This window comes from Tiliqua scincoides, chromosome 4 (assembly GCF_035046505.1).
Source record: "Tiliqua scincoides isolate rTilSci1 chromosome 4, rTilSci1.hap2, whole genome shotgun sequence".
Taxonomy (NCBI): Eukaryota; Metazoa; Chordata; class Lepidosauria; order Squamata; family Scincidae; genus Tiliqua; species Tiliqua scincoides.
The window spans coordinates 48,589,250-48,613,609 of NC_089824.1; the positions used below are offsets into that span (position 1 = coordinate 48,589,250).

At 40.8% G+C, this 24,360-nt stretch overlaps 1 protein-coding gene across 1 annotated transcript in view; it reads left to right on the forward strand.

Annotated features, from left to right (window-relative positions):
- Positions 1 to 24,360, forward strand: part of PRKDC (protein kinase, DNA-activated, catalytic subunit) — a 121,630-nt gene that overhangs the window by 84,209 nt on the left and 13,061 nt on the right. Inside the window, exons 61-80 of the mRNA XM_066624419.1 lie at positions 1,762 to 1,893; positions 2,763 to 2,942; positions 4,861 to 5,072; positions 7,663 to 7,801; positions 8,578 to 8,766; positions 9,455 to 9,679; positions 9,916 to 10,024; positions 10,724 to 10,835; positions 11,632 to 11,812; positions 12,446 to 12,620; positions 12,747 to 12,928; positions 13,533 to 13,710; positions 14,277 to 14,437; positions 14,981 to 15,192; positions 16,669 to 16,756; positions 17,268 to 17,411; positions 18,714 to 18,918; positions 19,746 to 19,813; positions 20,136 to 20,356; positions 21,538 to 21,630. Of these exons, the coding sequence (XP_066480516.1) occupies positions 1,762 to 1,893; positions 2,763 to 2,942; positions 4,861 to 5,072; positions 7,663 to 7,801; positions 8,578 to 8,766; positions 9,455 to 9,679; positions 9,916 to 10,024; positions 10,724 to 10,835; positions 11,632 to 11,812; positions 12,446 to 12,620; positions 12,747 to 12,928; positions 13,533 to 13,710; positions 14,277 to 14,437; positions 14,981 to 15,192; positions 16,669 to 16,756; positions 17,268 to 17,411; positions 18,714 to 18,918; positions 19,746 to 19,813; positions 20,136 to 20,356; positions 21,538 to 21,630 (3,206 nt within the window). The remainder of the gene's footprint in view (positions 1 to 1,761; positions 1,894 to 2,762; positions 2,943 to 4,860; positions 5,073 to 7,662; positions 7,802 to 8,577; positions 8,767 to 9,454; positions 9,680 to 9,915; positions 10,025 to 10,723; positions 10,836 to 11,631; positions 11,813 to 12,445; positions 12,621 to 12,746; positions 12,929 to 13,532; positions 13,711 to 14,276; positions 14,438 to 14,980; positions 15,193 to 16,668; positions 16,757 to 17,267; positions 17,412 to 18,713; positions 18,919 to 19,745; positions 19,814 to 20,135; positions 20,357 to 21,537; positions 21,631 to 24,360) is intronic.

The window sequence follows — 24,360 nt, forward strand, 5'->3', positions numbered from 1 at the left end:
CCCCTGCATAATTTTGTATGTCTCAATCATGTCCTCCCTCAGGTGTCTCTTTTCTAGGCTGAAGAGGCCCAAATGCCGTAGCCTTTCCTCATAAGGAAGGTGCCCCAGCCCCATAATCATCTTAGTCGCTCTCTTTTGCACCTTTTCCATTTCCACTATGTCTTTTTTGAGATGCGGCGACCAGAACTGGACACAATACTCCAGGTGTGGCCTTACCATCAATTTGTACAACGGCATTATAATACTAGCCATTTTGTTCTCAATACCCTTCCTAATGATCCCAAGCATAGAACTGGCCTTCTTCACTGGCACCGCACATTGGGTCGACACTTTCATTGACCTGTCCACCACCACCCCAAGATCTCTCTCCTGATCTGTCACAGACAGCTCAGAACCCATCAGCCTATATCTAAAGTTTTGATTTTTGCCCCAATGTGCATGACTTTACACTTACTGACATTGAAGCGCATCTGCCATTTTGCTGCCCATTCTGCCAGTCTGGAGAGATCCTTCTGGAGCTCCTCACAATCACTTCTGGTCTTCACCACTCGGAAAAGTTTGGTGTCATCTGCAAACTTAGCCACTTCACTGCTCAACCCTGTCTCCAGGTCATTTATGAAGAGGTTGAAAAGCACCGGTCCCAGGACAGATCCTTGGGGCACACCGCTTTTCACCTCTCTCCATTGTGAAAATTGCCCATTGACACCCACTCTCTGCTTCCTGGCCTCCAACCAGTTCTCAATCCACGAGAGGACCTGTCCTCTAATTCCCTGACTGTGGAGTTTTTTCAGTAGTCTTTGGTGAGGGACCGTGTCAAACGCCTTCTGAAAGTCCAGATATATAATGTCCACGGGTTCTCCTGCATCCACATGCCTGTTGGCCTTTTCAAAGAATTCTATAAGGTTCATGAGGCAAGACTTACCCTTACAGAAGCCATGCTGACTCTCCTTCAGCAAGGCCTGTTCGTCTATGTGTTTTGAGATCCTATCTTTGATGAGGCATTCCATCATCTTACCCGGTATGGATGTTAGGCTGACCGGCCTATAGTTTCCCGGGTCCCCCCTCTTTCCCTTTTTAAAAATAGGTGTGACATTTGCTATCCTCCAATCTTCTGGCACCATGGCCGTTTTGAGGGACAAGTTGCATACCTTAGTCAAGAGGTCTGCAACTTCATTCTTCAATTCCTTAATAACTCTTGGGTGGATGCCATCAGGGCCCGGTGACTTATTGATCTTTAATTTATCAATGAGGTCTGAAACATCTTCTCTTTTAACCTCTATCTGACTTAACTCCTCGGTCAGGAGGGGCCGTTCGGGCAGCGGTATCTGCTCGAGGTCTTCTGCCGTGAAGACAGATGCAAAGAACTCATTTAATTTCTCTGCCATCTCTAAGTCTCCTTTTATCTCCCCTTTCCCTCCCTCACCATCCAGAGGGCCAACCGCTTCTCTGGCGGGTTTCCTGTTTCTAACATCCTGCTTCTAGTCCTGCTGCAGTACCTCTCTATAATTACCTAGCTAAAGAAAATGAGTAACTGAAGTAATCTAGGTTGATCCTAAAGTGAGGTAGTGTCAAGGCTTTGAGACAAGCAAGTCTTTTTAGGCTGCAATCCTATACATGCTTTCCTGAGAGTAAATCCCATTGAATACAATAAGGCTTACTTCTGAGTGAATGCGTATAGGATTGTGCTGTAAGATACTATGCCAAGCTCTTAGTTTTCTCTGTTCATGATGCAATGCTCTTATCAATTGTCAATTACTGCAGGAGATTAAAAGTCAACTGAAGATGAAGCGTGATGCTCAAGTTACTTTGTATAGGAAATACCGGCAAGGGGACCTCCCTGACATCCAGATTGAATACAGCAGTCTAATTACCCCCCTGCAGGGTGTAGCACAGGTATGCTATATTTCTTAATTAAAACTTCCTGTACAACCATTGCAGTGATATGTTTGGCGACCTGTCTTGGTTCCATGATAGCACTTGAAAGGAAAGAAAGGACATTTCTAAGACTATGTAGTCAAAAAGGTATATTACCATAGTAAAGAGAAGGGAATAATATATTCAGTGGTATAGACAAATAAAAGTTGAATTTCTTGTGAATTTAAGTGGGACTAAATTGTAACAGGGAAGGATAACTTCTCATAGTCAAGCAACTTGTGGTGTTGGTTTTTTCTATACCTTTCACCTGCTGGCTCTGTAGTAAGAATGGAAATTCCTTTGAAAATTACTAGTTAAAGTTTGATGTCTAGGTGGTTGCTAGATATCTGCTGTTTATCATATGATGTAAACAGCCTAGTCTTGGTAATGGTTACTTAGAATTGAGTCCCACTGAGATCAGTGGGGTCTTAAGCCCAGGTAAGTGTGCATAGGATTGCATTGTTAGGTGGTAGAAGCAATTATGGAACAGTATCTTTCTCGACTTGTTTCATAATATGTTCTGCATGTCTTCTTGTACCATCTTATTGGTTTATACTTAATGGAAATAATACAAAATGCTAATTTTCTCTAGCTAGCTTCTCCATTTATAAACTTTTAAAAACAAGATTTTTAACAATAGCTACTAAATAATTAATATGATGCCAAAAAACTTGATCATTCATTGTATAACATTTGGCTTTCTCCCTCAAAAGTAAAATACATGCTTTAAATGTGGGTTACCCTTTCTATAATATACTTCATTGTTATGGTGCACATTTGTCTGTGATGTGGAGCACTTGTGCAGTAATGTTGTACCAGAGATTTATTGCTTGCATTGTCAATTACAGAGAGACCCTATGTTGGCAAAACTGCTTTTCAGCAGTTTGTTTGGTGGAATTTTGAAAGAAATGAAAAAATCTAAGTCTAAGCTGGAGGAGAGCATCATCATCCAGCAGTTAGTGCAGGACTTCAACCACTTCCTGATGACATCTGTATTGTTTTTCCCACCATTCATATCCTGCATCCAGGTAGTGCTTTCTGAATGCTATTTTAGCTTCCTGAATTGCATTTTTGGCTTATGGAACATGAAGATGGACAAGCTAACAATGATAAAGAATGGCAGCATTCTTTGCTTATATAGGTGGAGTCTGTTCATCCATAGATTTTATATCCATGCATGTGAACCCATGTTCAGTCAGACATGGCTCAACCTGAACCTGGGCTTGGACCAACTTCCCTCCTCTCCTGGTGGTGCAAAAGTGGTTTATGGCACTTTTGCAACACTGGTGGGCCAGAGCAAGGGACTTGCACCCCCCTCCCCTCCCCTCCCCAGGATTGTGCCCTTAGTGTGTTAAAATAAATTAATGGTTAATGAAACTTGAACCTAGAATTCTGATAGTGAGTGACATTTGCTTAACAAAGTGCCATGCCCAGTACATTTCAAGTCTTGTTTTAAGCATAATATTTATGAAGTTTTTTTTATTTGCCATTTGCCTGCTCTGAAGGAGCAGGTCCGCAGCTTGGGGGTCCACCTGGATTCGCAGCTGCTCCTGGATTCCCAGGTGGCGGCTGTGGCTAGGGGGGGCCTTCTTTCAGCTTCGGCTGGTGCGCCAGCTGCAGCCGTACTTGGATCGTGCAGACCTGGCCACGGTGATCCATGCCTCTGTGACATCGAGGTTAGATTACTGTAACGCGCTCTATGTGGGGCTGCCCTTGAAGACGGTTCGGAAACTGCAACTAGTGCAGAATGCGGCGGCCCGTGTGGTTACTGGAGGTAGGCGGTTCGACTCTGTCAGTCCGCTTCTCCAGCGGCTGCATTGGCTGCCCATTCGTTTCCGGGCCCAATTCAAGGTGCTGGTATTGACCTTTAAAGCCCTATACTGCTCTGGACCAGGGTATCTTAGAGATCGCCTGCTCCCATACAATCCGGCTCGTCCTCTTAGGTCATCAGAGAAGGCCTTTTTACAAGTGCCGCCGCCTAGGGAGGTACGTGGGGCGGCTGCAAGAAATAGGGCCTTCTCAGTAGTGGCACCAACGCTGTGGAACTCCCTTCCCCTGACTTAAGAATGGCTCCCTCTCTTGAGACCTTTCGGCGAGGCCTGAAGACCCTTCTGTTTAAACGGACCTTCTGAGTTCTCAGCCTTTTAACATCTTTTTAACATCTTTTAATATTTTTTACAGGCCTGATTCTTTTATGACTTGCTGCTGCTCTATGCTCTTTTTACCTATTTTTTACTCTGACTGCTGTTTTTTATGATGTGTTAATATGTTTTATTTGTTTTTAAATTATGTTTTTTATGTTGTAAGCCGCCTTGAGTCCCTTTGGGGAGAAAGGCGGGATAAAAATAAAGTTGTTATTATTATTATTATTATTACTCCTGTTAATCTTGTGTCATTCTTAATATAGAAATTTGTGTGTGAGAGTTGGCAAGTTATTGATGATAGTTAAATAGACTACACAATAATTGGAAGTTTTGTTTAGTCTTCTAGAGACTTGTATCAGAACTCTCTTCTATAGTCAAGAAAAAGCAGGTGACCTGTTTTTAATGTGATTTTATCAAAACAGAATTACATATGCTATTAAACATGCATCCACTGCAAAAGACAGCAACCATTTGTTTAATTCTTCTCTTCCCATGTAACAACTAGGACAACTTACTCATTGCCCTGATATTTAGTCATGTCCTGATATGACAGTGTTGCCTGCTTTCCCTATCTCCCCATTCCACATCATTGGCTGTCATTAGTGGTGGGCAGGGAAACACATAATGTCTGTCTGTCTGTCTGTCTGTCTGTCTGTCTGTCTGTCTGTCTAAATTACTAGACCTTATTAAAAGGCAGGGTTGGGAGAGGGATGAAATGTGTGACTGGCGTGCATTTGATTTAACATATAGTTCTGGCTTCAGAAAGTAATCCTAATAGCTAATTATGTCTTCGATGTAATAGGAAATGAGTTATCAACACAAGGAGTTACTGGACCTCAACCCTTCCAGTATCAGTACTAGCTGCTTAGCAAGTTTGCAACAACCAGTGGGTATCTTGCTTCTTGAACAAGGTTTGATTCGCCTTTCTCCTGAGGAGGAGGAGCCACCTTCGAAACGTAAGCGTGGAAAGACGGCACTTTCTCCAGATGTGAACAGATGGATTGAACTAGCCAAGTATGTTGTTCTTCAGAAAGAAATTGGTGATTTGTTTTTTCCCCTAGAGTGTTAGAATTGCATGAAAGTTAATACTTGTCAAATTGTTCATGATGCTCCTATGCTGTAAAACTGATTTTTTAATGGCTCCACAATATTATTCATGGAAGGTAGTAGTAGTCTGCATGTTATCTTACTGCTGTCTTTTTTTCATCTTTGAAATTCCATTCCCATAGTTCTGATTTTAGTCACTTGTAAAACCTCCAATGGCCCAATCCTATTTGGACACCATGCCACTGACACACAGATGCTAGCATTATGTTCATCATATCCTAAACCCATCTGGCAACACCACACCTACAGTGCACCAACATTAGTGTAGCAAGGGCCAAATGATTAGCGTCCCCCTCCTCTTCTTTCTCCACTTTAATCAAGGTGTTTAAAGACTACTCTCAGATTGGTAAAAATGGAAACACTAGGGCCACTGTTTTCATGTGACGGAGAAGGAAATTCCACTTCCGGTTTAATTGCGCTTGCAACTTTCACTGTTTAGAAGCCGTAGGGAGCCCTGCAAGCGCTCCACAGGGCTCCCCACACCCCCTGGACCCTGGGAGCACATATGGTTTGTTAAAGAATAGCCCCCCCTCTGCCTGCAGGGGCATGTTCCTGGGGATCGCTTTGCTGCCCCTGCGCCCGCCCCCGCAAAGACTTACCCCGGGAGTAAATCTCCTGGGAAGTTTGAGAACCACTGTTCTATAGCAGGGGTGTCCAAAGTTTTTGGCAGGAGGGCCACATAATCTCTCTGACACTGTGTTGGGGGCCAGGGGAAAAAAGAATTAATTTACATTTAAAATTTGAATAAATTTGAATAAGTTTACATAAATGAATATATTAAAGATCAACGTATATGAATGAATGAAGGTCTTGCAATAGCTCAAGACCTATAAAAGGTCTTGCACAAAGCAAGGCTGGCCTTTCCTTTGCTGCCACTACTGCATTACAGACATGAAACAGCAAGCAGTGGAGGAAGCCCTCATCCCACAGCTCACATGAGAGGTCAGACAGTTGCCCTCATGCTGACAGTAGTTGTGTCGGGCCAGTGCGGGCTTCAACAAATTTCCAAAGGGCCAGAGGCTCTTTGGAGACTGGGGGTTCCCTGAAGGCCGCATTGAGAGGCCTCGAGGGCCGCATTTGGCCCCAGGGCTGGGGTTTGGGCACCCCTGGTCTATAGAATAAAAAATAATTCACTCTAGTGAATGTACACTTTGTGTTAACCCTGCTTTCGTTGATGTGCCATGTACAAAATGGACCTTAGAGCCGCTTAGGTTGGGGAGGGGGGCTGCATTTGTATTAATCGCATTTTACGACTTGCATTGTACAAGAAATTGCAATTTGCATTTGTATTGGTTGGAGAGTCCATGAGAGGAGGGTGCAGTGGTTAATTTGTACTTGATTCAGGTTCAAAGAAGGGGACCAAGGAACCAAAGGAGAGGGCCAAAAGATTTCTGGGATCTTACATTTTCCAGTCTCACCAGGGCCCATGAGAGGGGGTGTAGGGGGCACATTGTACTTGGGCCTGGGGTCAGAAAGGGGCCTGGGAGCCAGTGGAGGGGAGCTAGAAATTTCTGGACCTCAGAAAATGTTTGTATATATTGCGTGAAGACTAACTTACACATTTTGTGTAAGCCCACATAGGGCCCAGTCCTATCTAACTTTCCAGTGCTGATGAAACTGCAGTGCAGCCCCAAGGCAAGGGAACAAACATTCCCTTACCAAGAGGAGGCCCCTGTGACTGCTCCTCCACTGCAAGATGCAGCACATGCCCTGTTTGCAGGGCTGGCATCATCACTGGAACATTTAATAGAATTGGGCCCACGGTTTTATATCTTGTGATTTGTAGAAATTATGATCCAACAGAGAATGAAAAGGGTCCAAAAGAATCTTTGTACCCCCAAAAGGATTCCCCAAAACCTTTGTACCCCCTGATTAAATTCCTTTCAGAGGTTCTGGTGGTGGGTGCAATTTCCTGCTGTGTTTCTCTTCTCATTGTGCTTTATGGGGTTCCTCCTACCTACATCAGCTCTGTTGGTGTAGCATTTTCTCAGCATTGGGAAAGTGCCTGTTGTCTGAAGTGATGTTAGGTCCTGGTGTATGTCAATTCCTTGTCCCTCCAACATCTTTCCCATGTTGCAACCCAGTCTTCTCCCAATTTTGGCTTCACCACCAATGGGGTTGCGTTGGTATCCCAAGTGACTTCTGAACTACATCTGCATGGCATTTTTCGACAATTGCACCAGTGTCCATTGTACATCTCTTACTGTTTATTATTATTAAGAATAATTGCTGGCACATCCATGGAACATCTTCTATGCCAGTGGGGCTATTGCCATGCCATTGTATGTAGAGATCCTGGAGGGTATCGAGGATAGGATTGGGCTACAAGTTTTCTAACATTTTTTCACTAAGTTAAATTACATTGTAAAAGAATCTGTTTTTCAAATCCATCACTCATTTCACTAAGGCGTAGGAATTATTTTGGCAACCAGAAGTTTGAATAAATAATATGACTTTGATAAATTAATATTTCTCTTTGATGTTTTTCACTTTCTAGACTTTATCGATCAGTTGGAGATTATGATGTTCTGCGAGGCATTTTTAGTGGAAAGATTGGCACAAAGGAAATCACCCAGAAGGCTCTTTTAGCAGAAGCAAAAAGTGATTATGCTGAAGCAGCCAAGAATTATGAAGAGGTACAGTTGATATTTTTTAAAGTATTTTGAAAGTATTAAAAAAATATTTGAAGAAAAAAGATATAATTATTCGGGTAAATGCAGTGTTTAAAACTCCTCCAGATCATATTGGGGAACCTATTAGGAAGGTCCACCCTTTGGCTTAGAGATCTGGATGGATTTCTTGCAATTCCTGGGATCGCTGACCCAATTATTTTTTGGGCTCAATTCAAGATTCTGGTTATTTCCTTTAAACTCCTGTATGATTTGGGTATAGGCATCTTATGGATCACCTCCCTTAAGAACCCCTCTACTTGTTACAGTCTTCAGCAGGGGTAAGGTCCATGTTCTGTGTGCTAATAGGGTGCAGTTGGCAGTAATAAGGGCCAGAGTTTTTTCCTTTGCAATTCCTTGCCCTGCTTGTTTGTTAGCAGAAATTTGGTGTCACTTGAGTGACTGAGGGAATTGAAAGACATGAAGTGTGCATAAATGTAGTTAAACTTCAGTAAGACTTTTCTATAAGATATTTCCATTACTGTGTTAAAAAGGAGAGTTGGGTTAGCAGAAATTCCCCAAGGAGGGTTTGACTTAGAGCAGTTATTGATAGATTGACTTCCGGTTGTAAAAAAAAGTGTCATTAATTTGGAAAAGCATATTGTGCAAAACGAATCCTACTGCTTATATATTCAGCAGTTGGTGTGCTTTTTTTTCCTGGTTGAATCAATACTGTTGAAAGAAGAAAAACTGCCACGTGTTCACAAAAGTGCTATAACTAAGGCATGTTTTTGATCCTGTAGGCACTTTCAGCACAAGACTGGCCTGATGAAGAACCAACAGAAGCAGAAAAGGATTTTTGGGAACTTTCATCTCTTGAATGTTACAACCACCTGACAGAATGGAAATCTTTGGAATACTGTTCAACTGTTAACATTGATGACGGACAGCCACCAGACTTAAATAAAACATGGAGTGATCCATTTTATCAGGTTTGAAAACATATATACACTATGTGCCAAAATTGTACTGTATTGTATTATACATTGTGCCAGGGTATTAGAAGTGTGAGTGATAGGCCTGCTTGTATTTTTTAATTTTTTATATTTATCTCCTGCTTTCCTTTCCTTATGGAACTCAAGGTGGCATATATGGGGTTCCCAAGCAGTCAGCCATCCATGTACTGACCAGACCTAGACCTGCTTTGTGTCAGCAGGATGGTTGTGCTGTACCCTCAGACTACAAGATGGGAATGCACATTATGCAAGAAATCTGTGATTGATCTCTTGGTGTGAATTCCCCCCCCCCAAAGTGCAAACAGATATCTTGATCAGGAACATTTGGGGGGGGGGGGGTTCATTCCCGCAACAAGTACTTCTCCAAACAGACAAGCATCCCCACCACTTCCTACAGCTGCATTTCACTTTAAAAGTCTGGGAGATAGTCATGGTTCTCCTGTGTCATGTGTAGTTTGGTACTAGGGAAATGTCTCTATTTAGTTTTGGGGGAATGAATCTCGTTGTCATTAAAAAAACAATTTAATGTGAATGACGCATTGTCTAAATAAATTTGTAAAGGCTAGCTTTATTCATGTTATCATGACCCAGATTAACCTATTTTTGTTTTACAACCATTTAAGATGTATAAAAACAATATTTTCAGTTTCTTTTCGCTTCTTAGGAAACCTATCTACCATACATAATTCGCAGCAAGCTGAAACTTCTCCTTCACGGTGGTGTTGACCAGTCTTTATTGACATTCATTGATGAGGCTATGAAGACAGAACAGAAGAAAGCTCTTATCGAAATGTATTATAGTCAAGAGTTGAGTCTTCTCTACCTGTTGCAGGATGATTTTGACAGAGCTAAATTCTATGTCAAGAATGCCATGCAGGTGTTTGTGCAGGTAATGTTTCAAACATGCCTGTGTTTCTCCTAACACCGGTGAAGAAATAGTATAAATTGATAATATTTTAATGGTGCTTCATTGACCATCTTGAAGAATTACAATGTTGAGAAGTTGTGTATTCTCCACTTCTTGGGTGGTGGGTTTAATTACTTTGTGTGGAAAGGCACAGCACACAGGAGAAACTATTAACTATTGGGCAGCTTTTCAGTGATAAATGTTGCATTTCTTCCTAGAATTATTCCAGTATTGATTCACTGTTGCATGAGAGTCGACTTACAAAGCTGCAGTCTGTTCAGGCCCTAACAGAAATACAGGACTTCATCAGCTTTATAAGTAAACCAAGTACGTCTTTTTTAATACAGTGATTTCTACTTATATTTAGTAGATACAGTGTTGCACAAGACTTGTATGTTTGGAAAAATTTAATTTCAGGTCAGAGATAGTCATTGTCCCTTTTCTCAAAAGTAAGCACTGTTTCCTTTTATGCATTTGTCTTTCCAAAAGTTAAAATGCCCTCCTGTGATAGCTGCTGCTGCAGCTAGTTTTTTGGATAAGTAGGCTCAGATCCTGAGTGCACATAAGACTGGTATGCATGGAAGTTTGTTTTAAATAGTTCTCCTACACAGCAGAAGAAGCTACTTTTCACATTTAAGGAAATGGACAAAAGCAGGATTCAGTCTACTTCTGCTTTTTTTTTTTTTAAAAGGCTGTTGCACAATTTGGTTCATTGAGTCTCAGTTGTTGCATTACATAGAAATAAAATGTATTACAGCCCATGCTAGTTAGTTAGGTTTTAAATATCCATGTTCTTTTCCTGGGTTGTCTGGTTGTAGTCTTGATTTTTAAACATTATTTCATACTTTAGAACAAATGTGTGGTTCTTCTTAATTTCTTGTTGGCTCCCTTGTATCAGTTTCTATATGGTAAACCCATTGGGGCTGGGACCAGTCTTTTTTTCTTAACTATATGTAAAGCAGCCATGATGCTAAATAAATGATGATGCTAAATAAATAAAATCAATACTTTGAAAAATATTTTCAGGTAATATAGCTTCTCAGACTTCCCTTAAGAGACTTCTAAGTATTTGGACAACCAGATATCCTGATGCCAAAATGGATCCTTTGAACATTTGGGATGATATCATTACAAATAGGTAAGTTTGTGACCGCATATGTCTCTTACACATCCAAGAATTCAATATGTTATAGATACAATAAATTGCTCTCTTATAAATTTTAGGAGCAGTGGCAGCAAAAGCTTCTTTAGGGAGCAGCAACAGTATATTTTGGTGTTACATTTAGGAAATGCACATAACTGCAAGAGCAATGAATAATACTTTCAAATGCTTGCCCAAAATCAGATGTGTGATGGTTAGACTTAGTAAGCTAGCTGCTGGTCACGCTTAGATTACTATTAGTCACACAACAAGTGAGCATTATTAGGAAGAATGTGACTATCTGGCTAAATTATTAAATCCTATCATACATGTCAAGGTGTTTAATAGGATTAATAGGTGTTCATTTGACGTGTCTATAAAGATGGAAAACTAAGGAATTTCTCTTTAATATTGAGTGTGACTTGTGGACATCTTTCAGAATTGATCCTGTGACATGCTGGTGTTCCTGCTGTGTCACAGAACTCACTCTGATCAGCATGTACTGTCTCCAGTTGATTTTCAGCTATCCAATTTTGTCCCTGTCCTTCCTATTATAATGTTGTCATGGCCCAGTGTTTCTAGTACAGAAAAATTATTGTGGTGGATAGCTCAAGCCATCACAAACATATCGTTCATATCATATAATTCACTGAGAACATTGAGATGGTTATCCAGTCTCTTTTTTTTTCCTTCCGCTACAAACTTTTCATATAGAAAATAAGGGTAAGGATTGAAATTATCTCTGCAGCTGCAGTTCTGTTTCCAATATAATTGTTTGTGTTTCTTTGTGCAGGTGTTTTTTTCTTGACAAAATTCAGGAGAAACTTCCTAACACTCCCCTAGAAGACAGTATGGAAGCGAGAGATGGTAGCTCCAAAATGGAAGTGGATAATGAGGCAGAAGATATAAACTCAATGATAAAGAGTTGCAAATTTACTATGAAATTGAAGATGATAGAGAGTGCTAGGAAACAGGTGTCTATATCCACTTAATCCCTTAAATAGTCCTTAATCCATCACAAAAATTGATCACAGTCAAAGGATGTTGAGAATGATTTTGAGATTCAGGTCTCTTCTTGCTCTATGGTTCCCTGAATATTGTCTTCTACTGCCATTCTCCTAGTTGCAGTTCAGCAAATTACTTAAACTCATGATTAAATCTTGTTGAATTCAGTGGCACTTGGCATGTGCTTAAGTTCTTTGAGGAGCAGGGTTGCACATTCTGAACTTTGATAGCAATTAAAATGTTTTGACTTGGCATGTATCCAGTGCTTTGCATATGTGGTACTTGTACTGAGAGCAGCACTTTATTTTTGAATGCTTGACTAAATGGGACATTTTAAAATAGTCTCTTCAAGCTTTGAGCCTGTATGCCTACCTATTAAAAATATATACAAGACTGTGCAGTTGAACAATAGTCTTTGCCTTTAATTATGCTTGTTTGGATCAGGAACACTCTGCCTTCTATTTGAAACCGTTTGTTTTGCAGATTGAGATTCCTGCCGTTCATATTACTTCAAATTCTCCTTTCTTACCTGGTAATCAGAAGATTTATCCCTGTTTTTGCAACGCTATATCGTACTTTTTCTTTTTGATCTGTTAATGCAGAACAGCTTTTCAGTAGCCATGAAACTTCTGAAAGATCTGCATAGGGATTCTAAAACTAGAGAAGACTGGCTGGTGAGGTGGAACCACAGTTACTGCCGCTTTAGCCACAGTCGCAGCCGGACTCAGAGTGGTCCGGAACAAATACTGACAGTACTCAAAACAGTGTCATTACTTGGTAAGTGCTTAATGTAGATATCCACAAATGCCTAACAGTGCAATGATTAGAGAAAATCCTTCCCTATATATCTGAATACACAGAATTGGTATCAGAATATCATTTTTCCAACCTTTGGCTCAACAGATGAGACTGGAAGCTTCAGCAACAATGCATATACTTTCCGCAACCAAAGCCTTCTCCTGGGTACCACTTTCCGTATTATGGCCAATGCTCTTTGCAGGGATGAAAGATGTCTTGACCAAATTCAGGAAGAAAAAGCTAGGAAAGTCTTCGAGCTTTCAGAACAACCAGATAATATTAAAAAGGTGAGTTCCTCCCCCCCCCCCCAGTAAATCCCTGATCAAGTTTTGTAATCCTACAACTGGAATTCTACAACGGCTTGTAATCCAAAATCTGTTAAGTGGAAGTAAAAAGTTGCTGTGATTTCAATAGAACTTGCTTCTCTCCAGACACCAAGAGGGCATGCTAGATTCTTTAGGATTGCAACCTCTTAAGAGTTAGTAAGAGGTCCAAATTCTTCTACTGTGTTTTCTAAACTGGGACCTACCTTCCTAGATCAGCAAAACAGGGCTGAACTACATTGAAGTGTGCTTCAGCGTTGCTTTTTCTTTTGTCTTCTAGGAGAAAGTTCTAATCTAACAACTATTGTTTAATGCTTGGCAGGCTTACTTTATATGTTATAGATGTGCAGGCAGATTGCTAAGAAATTAAACATGTTCAGTATACCTGGATTTCCTGTAGGAAGTCCTTAAATGGTTAAATACAGAAATATGTAGCCATTAAAAAAAAAAAACACCACTTGATTTTTGCAACTTTAGCATTATTTTAAATTTAATTTTCATTATTTTGCCTTACACACCTGAGACTCTTAAACTTGATTGTGTAGTTTCTGGCTTGTTGTGGTTTCAGGTTATAGCAGGTTTGCACAGGAGGGCATTCCAGTGCTTCAGCAATGCAGTAAAGAAAGCTGAAGAAGAAGTACAATCCCTCTCATCTGATCACATAGATATAAATGGTGTCATAGATGCTTATATGACATTGGCTAATTTCTGTGACAGTCATCTCTGCAAAGAAGAAGGCTCAGCAGGTGAATTAAAAGATGAGTTATTCATTTTAGTTTTGCAACTCAGAGGAAACAAATGGGAGGAAATGTACAGTGAAACCCAAATTTATGAATTATTTTTGCCATCAGCTGATTTTTTTTGTCCATATCTGTTTTGCTTAGGGTGCCAGCTTCCCAGGGAGGCATCAGTGGGAAGGCTCCAGAGGTGCACCTTACAAAGCAATTTACTGTGTTTTTGTGACAGCACGTGCTGGCAGAAGTTTCACTGATGCAGGCCCTCACTAGGATTGACTCACCTGGAAATTAGGTTTCAAAAAATGAGCCCTTAGAAGGGCCTCAGGACCCTATTGGAGCACAGCTTCAGTCAAGTTCCAGAGTGCTTGGGGGATCCCCAAAACCTGTGGATTTCATTATCCAGGGTTTCCTTACTTCATGGGTTTCTGGAATGAAACCCCTGCCAATATTGAGGGCCACCCTGTGTGTGTGCGCGTGCGTGCTTGCACATTTTTTTTTACAAACTACTTATTGCAATGGATAAATATTAACCTTACAAACTATGATATTCTATTGATCATCTTATTTTTTGTCAGATATAAATGCTGAGGACTTGAAGACATTCCCAACCATTGTAGTGGAGAAAGTAATAAAAGCTTTAAAACTGAACTCAAAAGAAGCTAGATTAAAATTTCCCAGGCTGTTGCAAATTGTAGAGAAGTATCAGAAAGAAACATTGGGCCTTATGGTACGAGAGGTGAGTCTTTCCATTTCTTTGAGCATAAAGCAAAGTTTTGACATGTAGGGTTAACACTAGTGAAATTATGAGGTTTACTTCATAAAGCTTTTATGGCCCATTTTTCCCTGAGCTGACTCATAAGAAAGTGTATGGCAGCCACCCAAGGAGCCTTTTTGCACAAGGAACAATATATGCAGTCACTTCTGCTGTCGACAACAGCTGAAGAGCCAAATCCTTGTTCAGTATATTTTTTAAGTACTTTTTTCAGTTGCTGTAGGAGTATTCTTGCAAGAACAGAGCGCATTATTTTCTTCTTTTGAGCTTAGAAATCTTGTTTTCTTCCATTCTTAGAAGGATCTTAGAAACTTGTTACCACTGATTTTTTTTGGTTGAGTGATGCAAATTTGATGCACATTCTGTGTAATCCATAAACACATGCAAGTGAAAAAATTACAATGGGAACCATTTTATAGTGTTTTCTGTTTGGTTCAACTGATTTAAAGTCGAAAGATATATTGTTTGTTCTTCTCACAGTCACAAATATTGCTACATGTTTTACAGATTTCCTCAGTTCCCTGTTGGCAGTTCATTGGCTGGATCAGTCAGTTGATGGCAATGCTTGACAAAGAGGAAGCAGTTGCGGTGCAGCACACAGTGCAAGAGATTGCGAACAATTACCCACAGGCAATAGTGTATCCCTTCATGATCAGCAGTGAAAGCTTTTATTTCCAAGAAACTGTCATGGGCCATAAGAATAAGGAATTTGTAGCAAGGTAATATTAAAAATGACCGAAACATTACCTGCAAACAAATTATTTTTATTGTTAATAAAAATAAATTATACTCAGTGGCATACCTGGGGGGGTTCACTGATGCAAGTGCTCCCAGGTAGCACGGCTGGGGGTGCCAGCAGCTCTCCTCCAGCTGTGCCACCCTGAGGGCCACTTGTGCCTGCTGCCTCTCCGTCAAGAGGCATTTAGAGGGCCAGAGAGGGTACAGGATAACCAGAAGTTGCATTCTAACACCTTCTGGAGGCCTTAGATGGTGAGAGGTGAAACTTCCAGGTTTGTCCCAGACAGCATAGTGGCCAGGATTATACTTCCCAAAAAAAATTACAGTAAAAGTTGTATTATCTGACACTTGGTTAAACAGCTGAGAGCCCAATCCTATGTCTGTCTACTTGGAAGTAAGTCTGATCAGAGTCAATGGAGCTTACTCCCAGGAAAGTGTGGATAGGATTGCAGTCAAACTTCGTTAGCCACAATTGGTGCCTACTGCCTTGGGTAGGTGGAGGTGTCATTTAAACAAGTGTTCTGCTTAACAAAGTGTAAGTTATGTAAGGCCCTTCTTGCCTGCTCTCACCTGACAGGACTCCCTCTGCTCCACCCTCCATCCTTCTTCACAAAGGCCTTCTAGGAATGGAGATGTTCCCTCGAGGGCCTCATCGCCATTCTTTGGAGGCCTTCATAAAGAAGGAAAGAAGACCAAGTGATACCTCAGAGGAAGCCCTGTTGGGTAAGTGAAGGAGCAGAGGGAGCCCTGTCAGCAGAGGCTTGTAAATTGCTTGTAAATCTGCCAAAAGTGTTGTTAACTGGCAAATTTGGGTAGCCAGAACCGCTGTTCTCCATGTGTGCCAGATACAAAATTTTTTATTGTATGTTGTTTGGGAGGAAAAGTTTCTTTTAAATTGGTGCCTTTATAGCTGGGCATTTATATTTACGTTAAAAAACATCTATGTTGGTCTTTTTTCTTCTTCCTTAACTCTTGAGTTACTCATCCTTCTACACTCCCATATCAGTGAACTTGCAAGTAAAAACTGCTTTCCTTTTTTCGCTCTTATGTTTTGCTTAAATTTTAAGATGATAAATCCCAGAATTACTTGTTCAGATAGCAATCTTATGCATCCTATGTTAAGCATAAGTTCAACTGTTTGCTATGTGTAGCTGCCTGTCTTCTCTGCATGTGTCCAAGCAGCCCCAATAAGAGTTTGTGGTGGTGTGATTTCAGAATTAGTATAGCCATTTAGCAAGCAACTGATGATGTAGTCTTAAAATCAATTCTGAATACATGGAACATGTGTGATCCTAAGTCTTGGGCTTCAATGTTTTTGTGATTCTGTTAAAAAACAGAAGGTCTTTTAGGTGCCTAGTACAGGAGTTGAGCTATTTATCTGTTCACAAAAAAGAGAAAAATCTTTTGATGGTAGTTTTTTGTTTTCCTTCTAATTGTGGCAGTCTCTTCTTCCATAGGCTGAAGGACAAACTGGACAGAGGAGGAGTGGTGCAAGATTTTGTCCATGCCCTAGAGCAGCTTTCCAATCCTGCAATGCTGTTCAAGGTACAGTAGTCAGATCCTGCACAGAATGGGATGGCCTAGATTTGTTACTTCCCATTTATGTCATGTTTCTCAGTGTTCACAAAACCTCATACAATTTCATTAATTACTGAAGCCATTTGCAGCCAAATTCTCAATATTAATGTGTATAAACTTTTGTACTCTGCATGAACACAATAAGAGAAAAGTCTCTTCCAAAGAAAGAGGAGAGAAACTGTATCCTGAGATGGGTTACTCCTGCATGCTCACCAGGCAAAGCCATGTCAATTGTTGCATGACCTTCCACGAGAAGGTCAGTTGTTGACCTTCCATGAGAAGAGGCCCTACCCAGTTCTAGTCCTGTCTGCTCTGTAGAAGCAGGTGTTTTGGGAGGGTGGGATTGGGGTTTTGTGCCTACTTCCTTTTCATCTCTGCAAAGGCCAGATTTTCTCTGCATTCCTCAGATTTGATAGAATGGGAATGGAAATTGCCTGCCTTCATATGGGCCTTACTATTGTTTATTCTGGATTCACAGGATTGGGTGGAGGATGTCAGAAATGAACTGGGCAAAACTAAAAGAGATAAAAATAACATTCAGCAGATGTATGATGGAATGTACCAAAGCTTGGGAAATCTAAATGCTCCAGGTCTTGGGTTGTTCAGAAAGCAGTTTATTCAGGTATGTACTGAGATCCTCTCAATATGGTGGAATATTATTAAAGCAGAGCAGCGAGTAAAAAATTGTGGAAATTCTGAATTAAAGAGTTATAGTTATTCTGATCCTATATCTTGTCTTGCACATGACTGAATAGGCGTCAGGAATGAACAGCGTGGGCAGGATTCCTAGTAAAATTACTGTTCTTCAGTGTGTCGTAATGCACAATTTTACATTATACAGGATTTGTGAGGGATTGAAGCAAAGGATTCTGCTATGACAGTGGCTCCCAAACATTTTAGCACCGGGAGCCACTTTTTAAAATGACACGCTATTGAGACCCACCTAGCTTTACGAGACTAAAAAAGAAAACTTTCATGTCATCAGCTGCTTAATCTTCTGTTTTTATCCTTTTTACTGTACTGGGGAGATTGCCTTCTGGAGAGTTTGTTGAGCTCCACATTCATCAGATCGGGGTCATTCTGGTGACCTTGCATTCCCCTTCTCCTGGCCCTTGATAGGAGCCAAGGCATGGTTGCCTGCTCACAAAAAAATGTGCACGTGTAGCTCAGTTTCACTTTCCATAAGGGTCAATACAATTTCCTTGTCAACTTGGAGGGGGAGAACTTCCTTCTCGAGAGTTTGTTGGGGCCTGCGTTCATTGAATCAGGACTATTCTGTTGGCATTGGATTTTTCTCAACCTGCCCTTCAAAGTGAACCAAGGCATATTCGCCTACTCACAAGTAAATATGCATGTGCTGCTCCATTTTGGATTCCATAGAACTCAGTATATTTTGTTTGTCAGTTATCGGCTTGTCTGTTTTGTAACCCACCAAAAATCAGGTCACAGCCCACAGCCCACAGTTTGGGAATCATTGTGCTGTGATCATTCAGAGGATCAGGAGAGTCTAGTTGGTCCTGGTCCTGTTGGTCCCACAGCCTGCTGGTCCTGTTGTGTCAGTGCCTGTCTTCTGTAGCAGATTTCTTGTGCTATGAATCGGCTGTTGTGCAACACACCGGTGGCAAAAATAGGCAGTGTTCTTCTCCCCCACTTCTGTAGACTTTTCAGATTAATCCATAAAAGTTGTGGAACACAAGCTTATGCTGACCTTGCCATCTAGTAGCAAGGATTGTGATTCTACCAAATAAATTGTGCTGATTGTCCTGTTTGTTAGGTAGTCATATAGAATGATGCCTTCTTAATTTCAAAACCATATAATGTTTATAGGATGGCACCCATAATATTCAACTACATTGAAGGATTCACTGGTCAAAGTAGCCTGCCTGTAATGAATGTTTCTGTTGTACATAAATTTCTGTTTCAGAAATTTGGGAAGGAATTTGACAATCGTTTTGGAAAAGGAGGTTCAAAGCTACTGGATATGACAGCCCATGACTTCAGCAATATTGCAGCCTCTCTCTCTGAAAAAATGAGAGAATGTCAAAAAGAACCAGGAAATCTGAAGGAATGCTCACCTTGGATGAGTGAATTCAAACCTGAATTCTTGAGGCATGATCTAGAAATTCCTGGTAAGCTATACCTTCAGTAGGTAAATTGAAGAACAATAGCTATTTTGATTAAGATTAGAGACACTTTGTGGGCTCCAATTTTCTTCTCTTACAAGGGGTTTAATTCTATTCTGACAGATATATGTCTGACCATTATAACTACTTTCTTTACCCTTTATTCCCCAGCTATAAATGCAGGTATTTCTTCTTTCCTGAGGAGTTTTTGTATTATTAACAGCCCAATCCTATCCATTCTCTCTCCCCTTACCTGCTGATAGAGCAGCACCAAAATGGCTAAATGACTCTCTGTCTCAAAAGGGCTCCCAATCTAAAAAAAATGCAGAAAAACACCAGCATACAGCCACTAGAAAAGGAGCTGAGCTGGGGTGGACTTACTAGTGGTGTGTTGGCTGTGAGGAGCAGACTGGGCTTCTGTGTGGGAAGCCATATGTGTGAAGAGCTATCCATATGGGTTCAGTTGTTGTTCTAAACCATGCCGACAAACCTGTTCTATTGGAGAATACTGCTGTCGCAGTCAGAATTGCTTGAAATGTGGGGAGCACCTTAACACAAACAGGTTTGTGCACCTGGCAACCATCACAACAAAATTAAAGCATAAGAACCTACTCTTATGCTGCAATCCTATAACGCTTTCCTGAGAGTGAATCCCAATAGAACTTACTTCTGAGTACACTCACATAAGATGTGCTGTTAGCCACTGGAATTTTTTACAAGCATTTTGAGGATATTGGGTAACAACTATTTGATCAATGCAAAGCTACCTTAAATATTATGTTAATAAATATTTTGAGACCTCTCAATTCAACAGTTACATTTTCTTCATTCAGGTCAATATGATGGTAAAGGAAAGCCATTACCAGAATACCATGCGAAGGTTTCTGGATTTGATGAGCGGGTATGTTCAAGCCTAAAGTACACTATTGCTTGATATTGAGTTGTATTGTGTATATATTAGAGAGTATCAATACCCCCCTGCCTCCAAAAAAGTCAGTTGAGTATTTCTGTTTGTCACATTGACAGTGTAAGTGACAAAAGTGCACTATGTATGATGATTGTGGAGACAAACACCCCAAACATCTTGGGAAATTATATAGATCTAAAATTATTTTTTTCTGTGCTGCCACATTAAACAGATGAAGGCACTTTTTTAGTGAACTTTTCTGTAATAGTTTCTTGTCAGTTCAGAACTGTTTTTTCTTTCCCCTGTTTTGTCCAAGATAAAAGTAATGGCATCCATCAGGAAACCAAAGCGTATAATAATTAGAGGCAGTGATGAGCGGGAATACCCATTCCTTGTAAAGGGAGGAGAAGACCTCCGGCAAGATCAGCGTATTGAGCAACTCTTTGACATCATGAATACTGTTCTTTCACGAGATGCAGCCTGCAGTCAAAGAAACTTGCAATTAAAAACTTACCAAGTTATACCAATGACCACCAGGTAGGCAATTGCTTTTCTCTTATGTACAGGTATGCACTCCCCCCCCCCACAGAGAATATACTGTATGTGTGTGCGTGTATCAGTCAGAGAGAGAGAATGTGTATGTGTGTGCATACAGGTTTTGAAGCATTATTTATAATATCTCTATATTCTATTAATTATGAAATTATGAAAACTGTAATTCCTTGTTATATGTAAAGAAGCTGTTATTGTGAGGCTCATTAAAATATTTCTTTATCATACTCTTAGCAAAGGAGTATTTCAGGATTATAATCCAGTGGGATTAATTTTAGGCAAAATTTGAATGTGATATTTGTGTAATAGCTCACTGCAAAGTTACTTTTTGCTGATGTCACAGTTCAGTGTCAGTGGTACAGTTCAGATATCACATGGAGCTGGCACTATAGAGCTTGAACATTGTTGTTCTTGTTATTAGTATCCCACTTAATCTCCCAGTGGGCATTCTAAGCAGCATGTCTAAGCACAATCACTGAGTGCTCCAGAACCACCCCCACACAGCCACAGCTCTATACACTCCCCTCAAAAATTAGAGGGAACAATGGATGCAGGACAGTCCTCAGTGGTTCACTGCCTTCCCCACCCGACCACTTGAAGAAGCTGCTTCCTCCTGTCTCGTGGGTGGGCTGGCCCTCGTTCTATTGGTGTAAGGTAGACTTTTGAAGAAAGAGCAGTCAATTACTAGAGAAGTTGTGAACTGATCTTTGACCTGCCCATGTACTCTCCCATGCCTTGATTAGACCTGATCAGAGCATTAACTTTCCCAAACCTGTACTGGGAGGACAAAGGAAAGAAAGATGTTGTACCAGGTGTCCAGTACAATATTTAGGTGGGGCTTCGGTCAACAAGGCAGCCGTTTATAAATTGGACTTATCAAATTCCAAAATGACTTTTCATTTGCATGACTAAAAACTGAAGGATTTTTATTTCAAACCTTATGTTAGCTCTTGCTTTCCTTTTGTGTTGTATGAATAATTAAAAAACATCCTGGGGCATTTTAGTATCCTTGAGCAATGAGGCGCAAAGAGTCAATTTATTCACTAGTGACTAATCTTATCATGCTTCATCTGCATGCTTTGTCCCTCTTTGTAAAATACAATGTGTTATACTGTACTTATTTTTGTCATATTCCTTACGTACACCATGTATATTATTTCTTCCAGACTAGGACTGATTGAATGGCTTGATAATACCTGTACTTTAAAGGAGTTCCTTCTAAAGAACATGTCTGAGCAGGAAAAAAATGACTATAACAGGTATTAAAAATGCATTATTCTGGGTCTGAATTATTAAAGTCATTTTTTGGAGATATGTAAAAGAACTGTGACAGTTGTTTAACATTGATATAGTAATGTCAATAAGATCATTTGACATTAATCTGTAGAAGTCGAGGTACTTCCTGCTCTAGATTAATAATTGGCAGCTGCTTGTTTAATGAGTGCCTTTTCACCTCTAACCTATATTCTCTGCCCACTTATGTAATAAAAACCCTTGCTGTCACCTTCATCACCATGTTCTCAGCAGATTGATATTAACAAGCAAGGGATTTTCCTTTTAGTTTGAATAAGCAGGATATGAACAGTCACAATGCAGAGCAGTCTGAATGCATGCTCAGCATTGAACATGTATCAATGGAAGCGAGTTACAATTCCTGTGGTTAGGAACAAGGGAAAATATCTCAGGAGCCATCACTCTTAGCTTACCATGTCACTCAACACAAATCAAATCTAAGGTAACTTGTATTCTCCTGAACAAAAGTCACAATCCTGAAAAAAAATCCTGAAAAGCAGTATCAAGTTGATTATTGAATATTATACAACCACTGTATAGCTTTTTGTGAATATTGGATTTTAGAACATTGTTTCTGCCACATTGTTTCAGTGCCTGTCCTTACTTTTTAGCTCTTCTTAAGTGTTTCTTGATATCAAATATCTGGCATGATTCATTTGATTGCTCCTATGTTCAAATCCAACATAAGTGAAATACATAGCCCCATGCAAGCACTTCAGCTCAATACCGTTCTAAAACTTGGACATTTGTCAGCGTTGCCATCTGCCTCTCAGTTGGTACAGAAGGATGAATACGCTGGTTCCCCACCTCCCAATAAATAGCTTAACAGTGAATATTATATTATAGTGTAACAGATGCTGTGTTCCAAAATGGCTATTTAAGCTTGTCATTTCATAAAAGTTTATGCTGATGCATTGCTAATAATTCACTATTAACAAAAGGAATGTTGAAAGGAAATATAATAATCATGTAGATAAGAATTAATGTTCAGAAAATATGCTTCTTTGTCAGTGTAACAAGTTATGACTTTTTGTTGATTGTATTAGTTAGTGAGAATTTTAACCCATTTCTGCCCAGTCAACAGGTGTGCATATTTGATCCCTGTTGCGTATATGCAATGTTGGGCAGAAGAGGCTTAAAGAGGTGATTTGGAGAACTAACTTCATTAATTTTTTTATGTGTACTTTTGTTCAAAGTGTTTTGCAACAAGGACAGAGCTAACTGTATCTAGATATTCCATGTCGAAAGGATCAATTTATGAATATTCATTAGCTTTAGACTAGTTTGAAGAAGGCAGGAAGTTTTTAGTGTGAGTTCCTCTTACCTGAAATTTCCAGAGAGCATTCCATCTACCTCCTGGTTTTTTCCATATGACCAGTGTTGAGTCCAAGACTTCCGCCTCATCATACATGTAAGAGCACAATCCTTCCCTTCCCTTTGGCTGGTGAATTCCTTTGTGCTGGCTCAGGAGTGTTGCAAATGTGCCATAAAGCACATTCACACCTCCTTAAGACTTGGCTGAGCAAGTGCATGGATGTACACTGGCTCATGGAGGCCAAATCCAGGCCCAGCAGTGCCAGGAAAAGGTAAGGTTGCCTGCTGAGATTGACCGACAAGGGGGGTTGGAGAGGGTGGCAGGAGGGCTGAATGGGGATGTTTTTGGGTGGGAGGAGGGTGGACCAGTCGGCGGACCAGGCGCAGGAGTGGGGTGGGACTGGTCTCTGGCACTTAGGCTGAATTGTACACTGCTCCCTTCCTGCCTGGCATTACATTGGGCTGTTAGGTTCTGCGCCAGCGATTTCACTGACACATATCTGAAAAGCCCCAGGGGTGGCTGGCATGAAACATGGGTAAGGGCAATGTTATTCAAACTGTGAGGCGCGGATCGTTAGGGAGGCGCAAAGAACTGAAAGGGGAGTCGCGGGATGACCTCTCTCAGCGATACAGTCACACCCCTGGGCAGAATATGAGCCCGACCTCTGCCTGTCTCTGCGCTTCTTTTTAAAGCAGAAGAAACAGGAGTTGCTCAGCTGCTCCCTCTCGCAGCTGCTCCAACTGCAAGAGTGGCTTCTGCCGCCCCGCCCTCTTCTCCCTCCACTCTGAGGCTGCTGCCTTCTGTGTTCGCTGCATGTTGTTTGCAAAGCTCTTCCACTCCAGCCCCCATCTGGCAAGTACCAAGCATGCTCATTTTGCAGTCCTTGTCCTTGCTGACATTGGAAAGAAACCCTCCTTGATCCTTGTCTAGTTAGTTCCTAGTTCCCAGCCTGGGATCACTTCTCATCAAAGTGAAATCTCTCTTTTCAACCCCTCCCTCTTCCACTCCCTCCTTTTGATCTCCAAACCTTCCCGTTTTCCTCCCCCTCCCCTTAAAGTTGTTTCCATGCAGTTGGCAAAGGGGGAGGGGAGAGACAAGCACATGCTTTACTTGGCCAGGAGCAGAAAAAGGGTACTGTTTTTAAAGTGATTTATTAATCTTGTTGTTTGACTGAAGAGGAAAGGCTGTATTTTTAAAGTGATGAATCTTGCTATTTGAAGGGAATACTTATCAGCCATTGATGAAGTGATTGCCAGCCCAATCCTATCCACACTTCCCTGGGAGTAAGCCCCATTGACTTTAATGGGACTTACTTCTGAGTAGACATGCATAGGCTTGAGCTGTGCATCTCCTAGTATAGGAGACAAATCAGCCTCCTAAC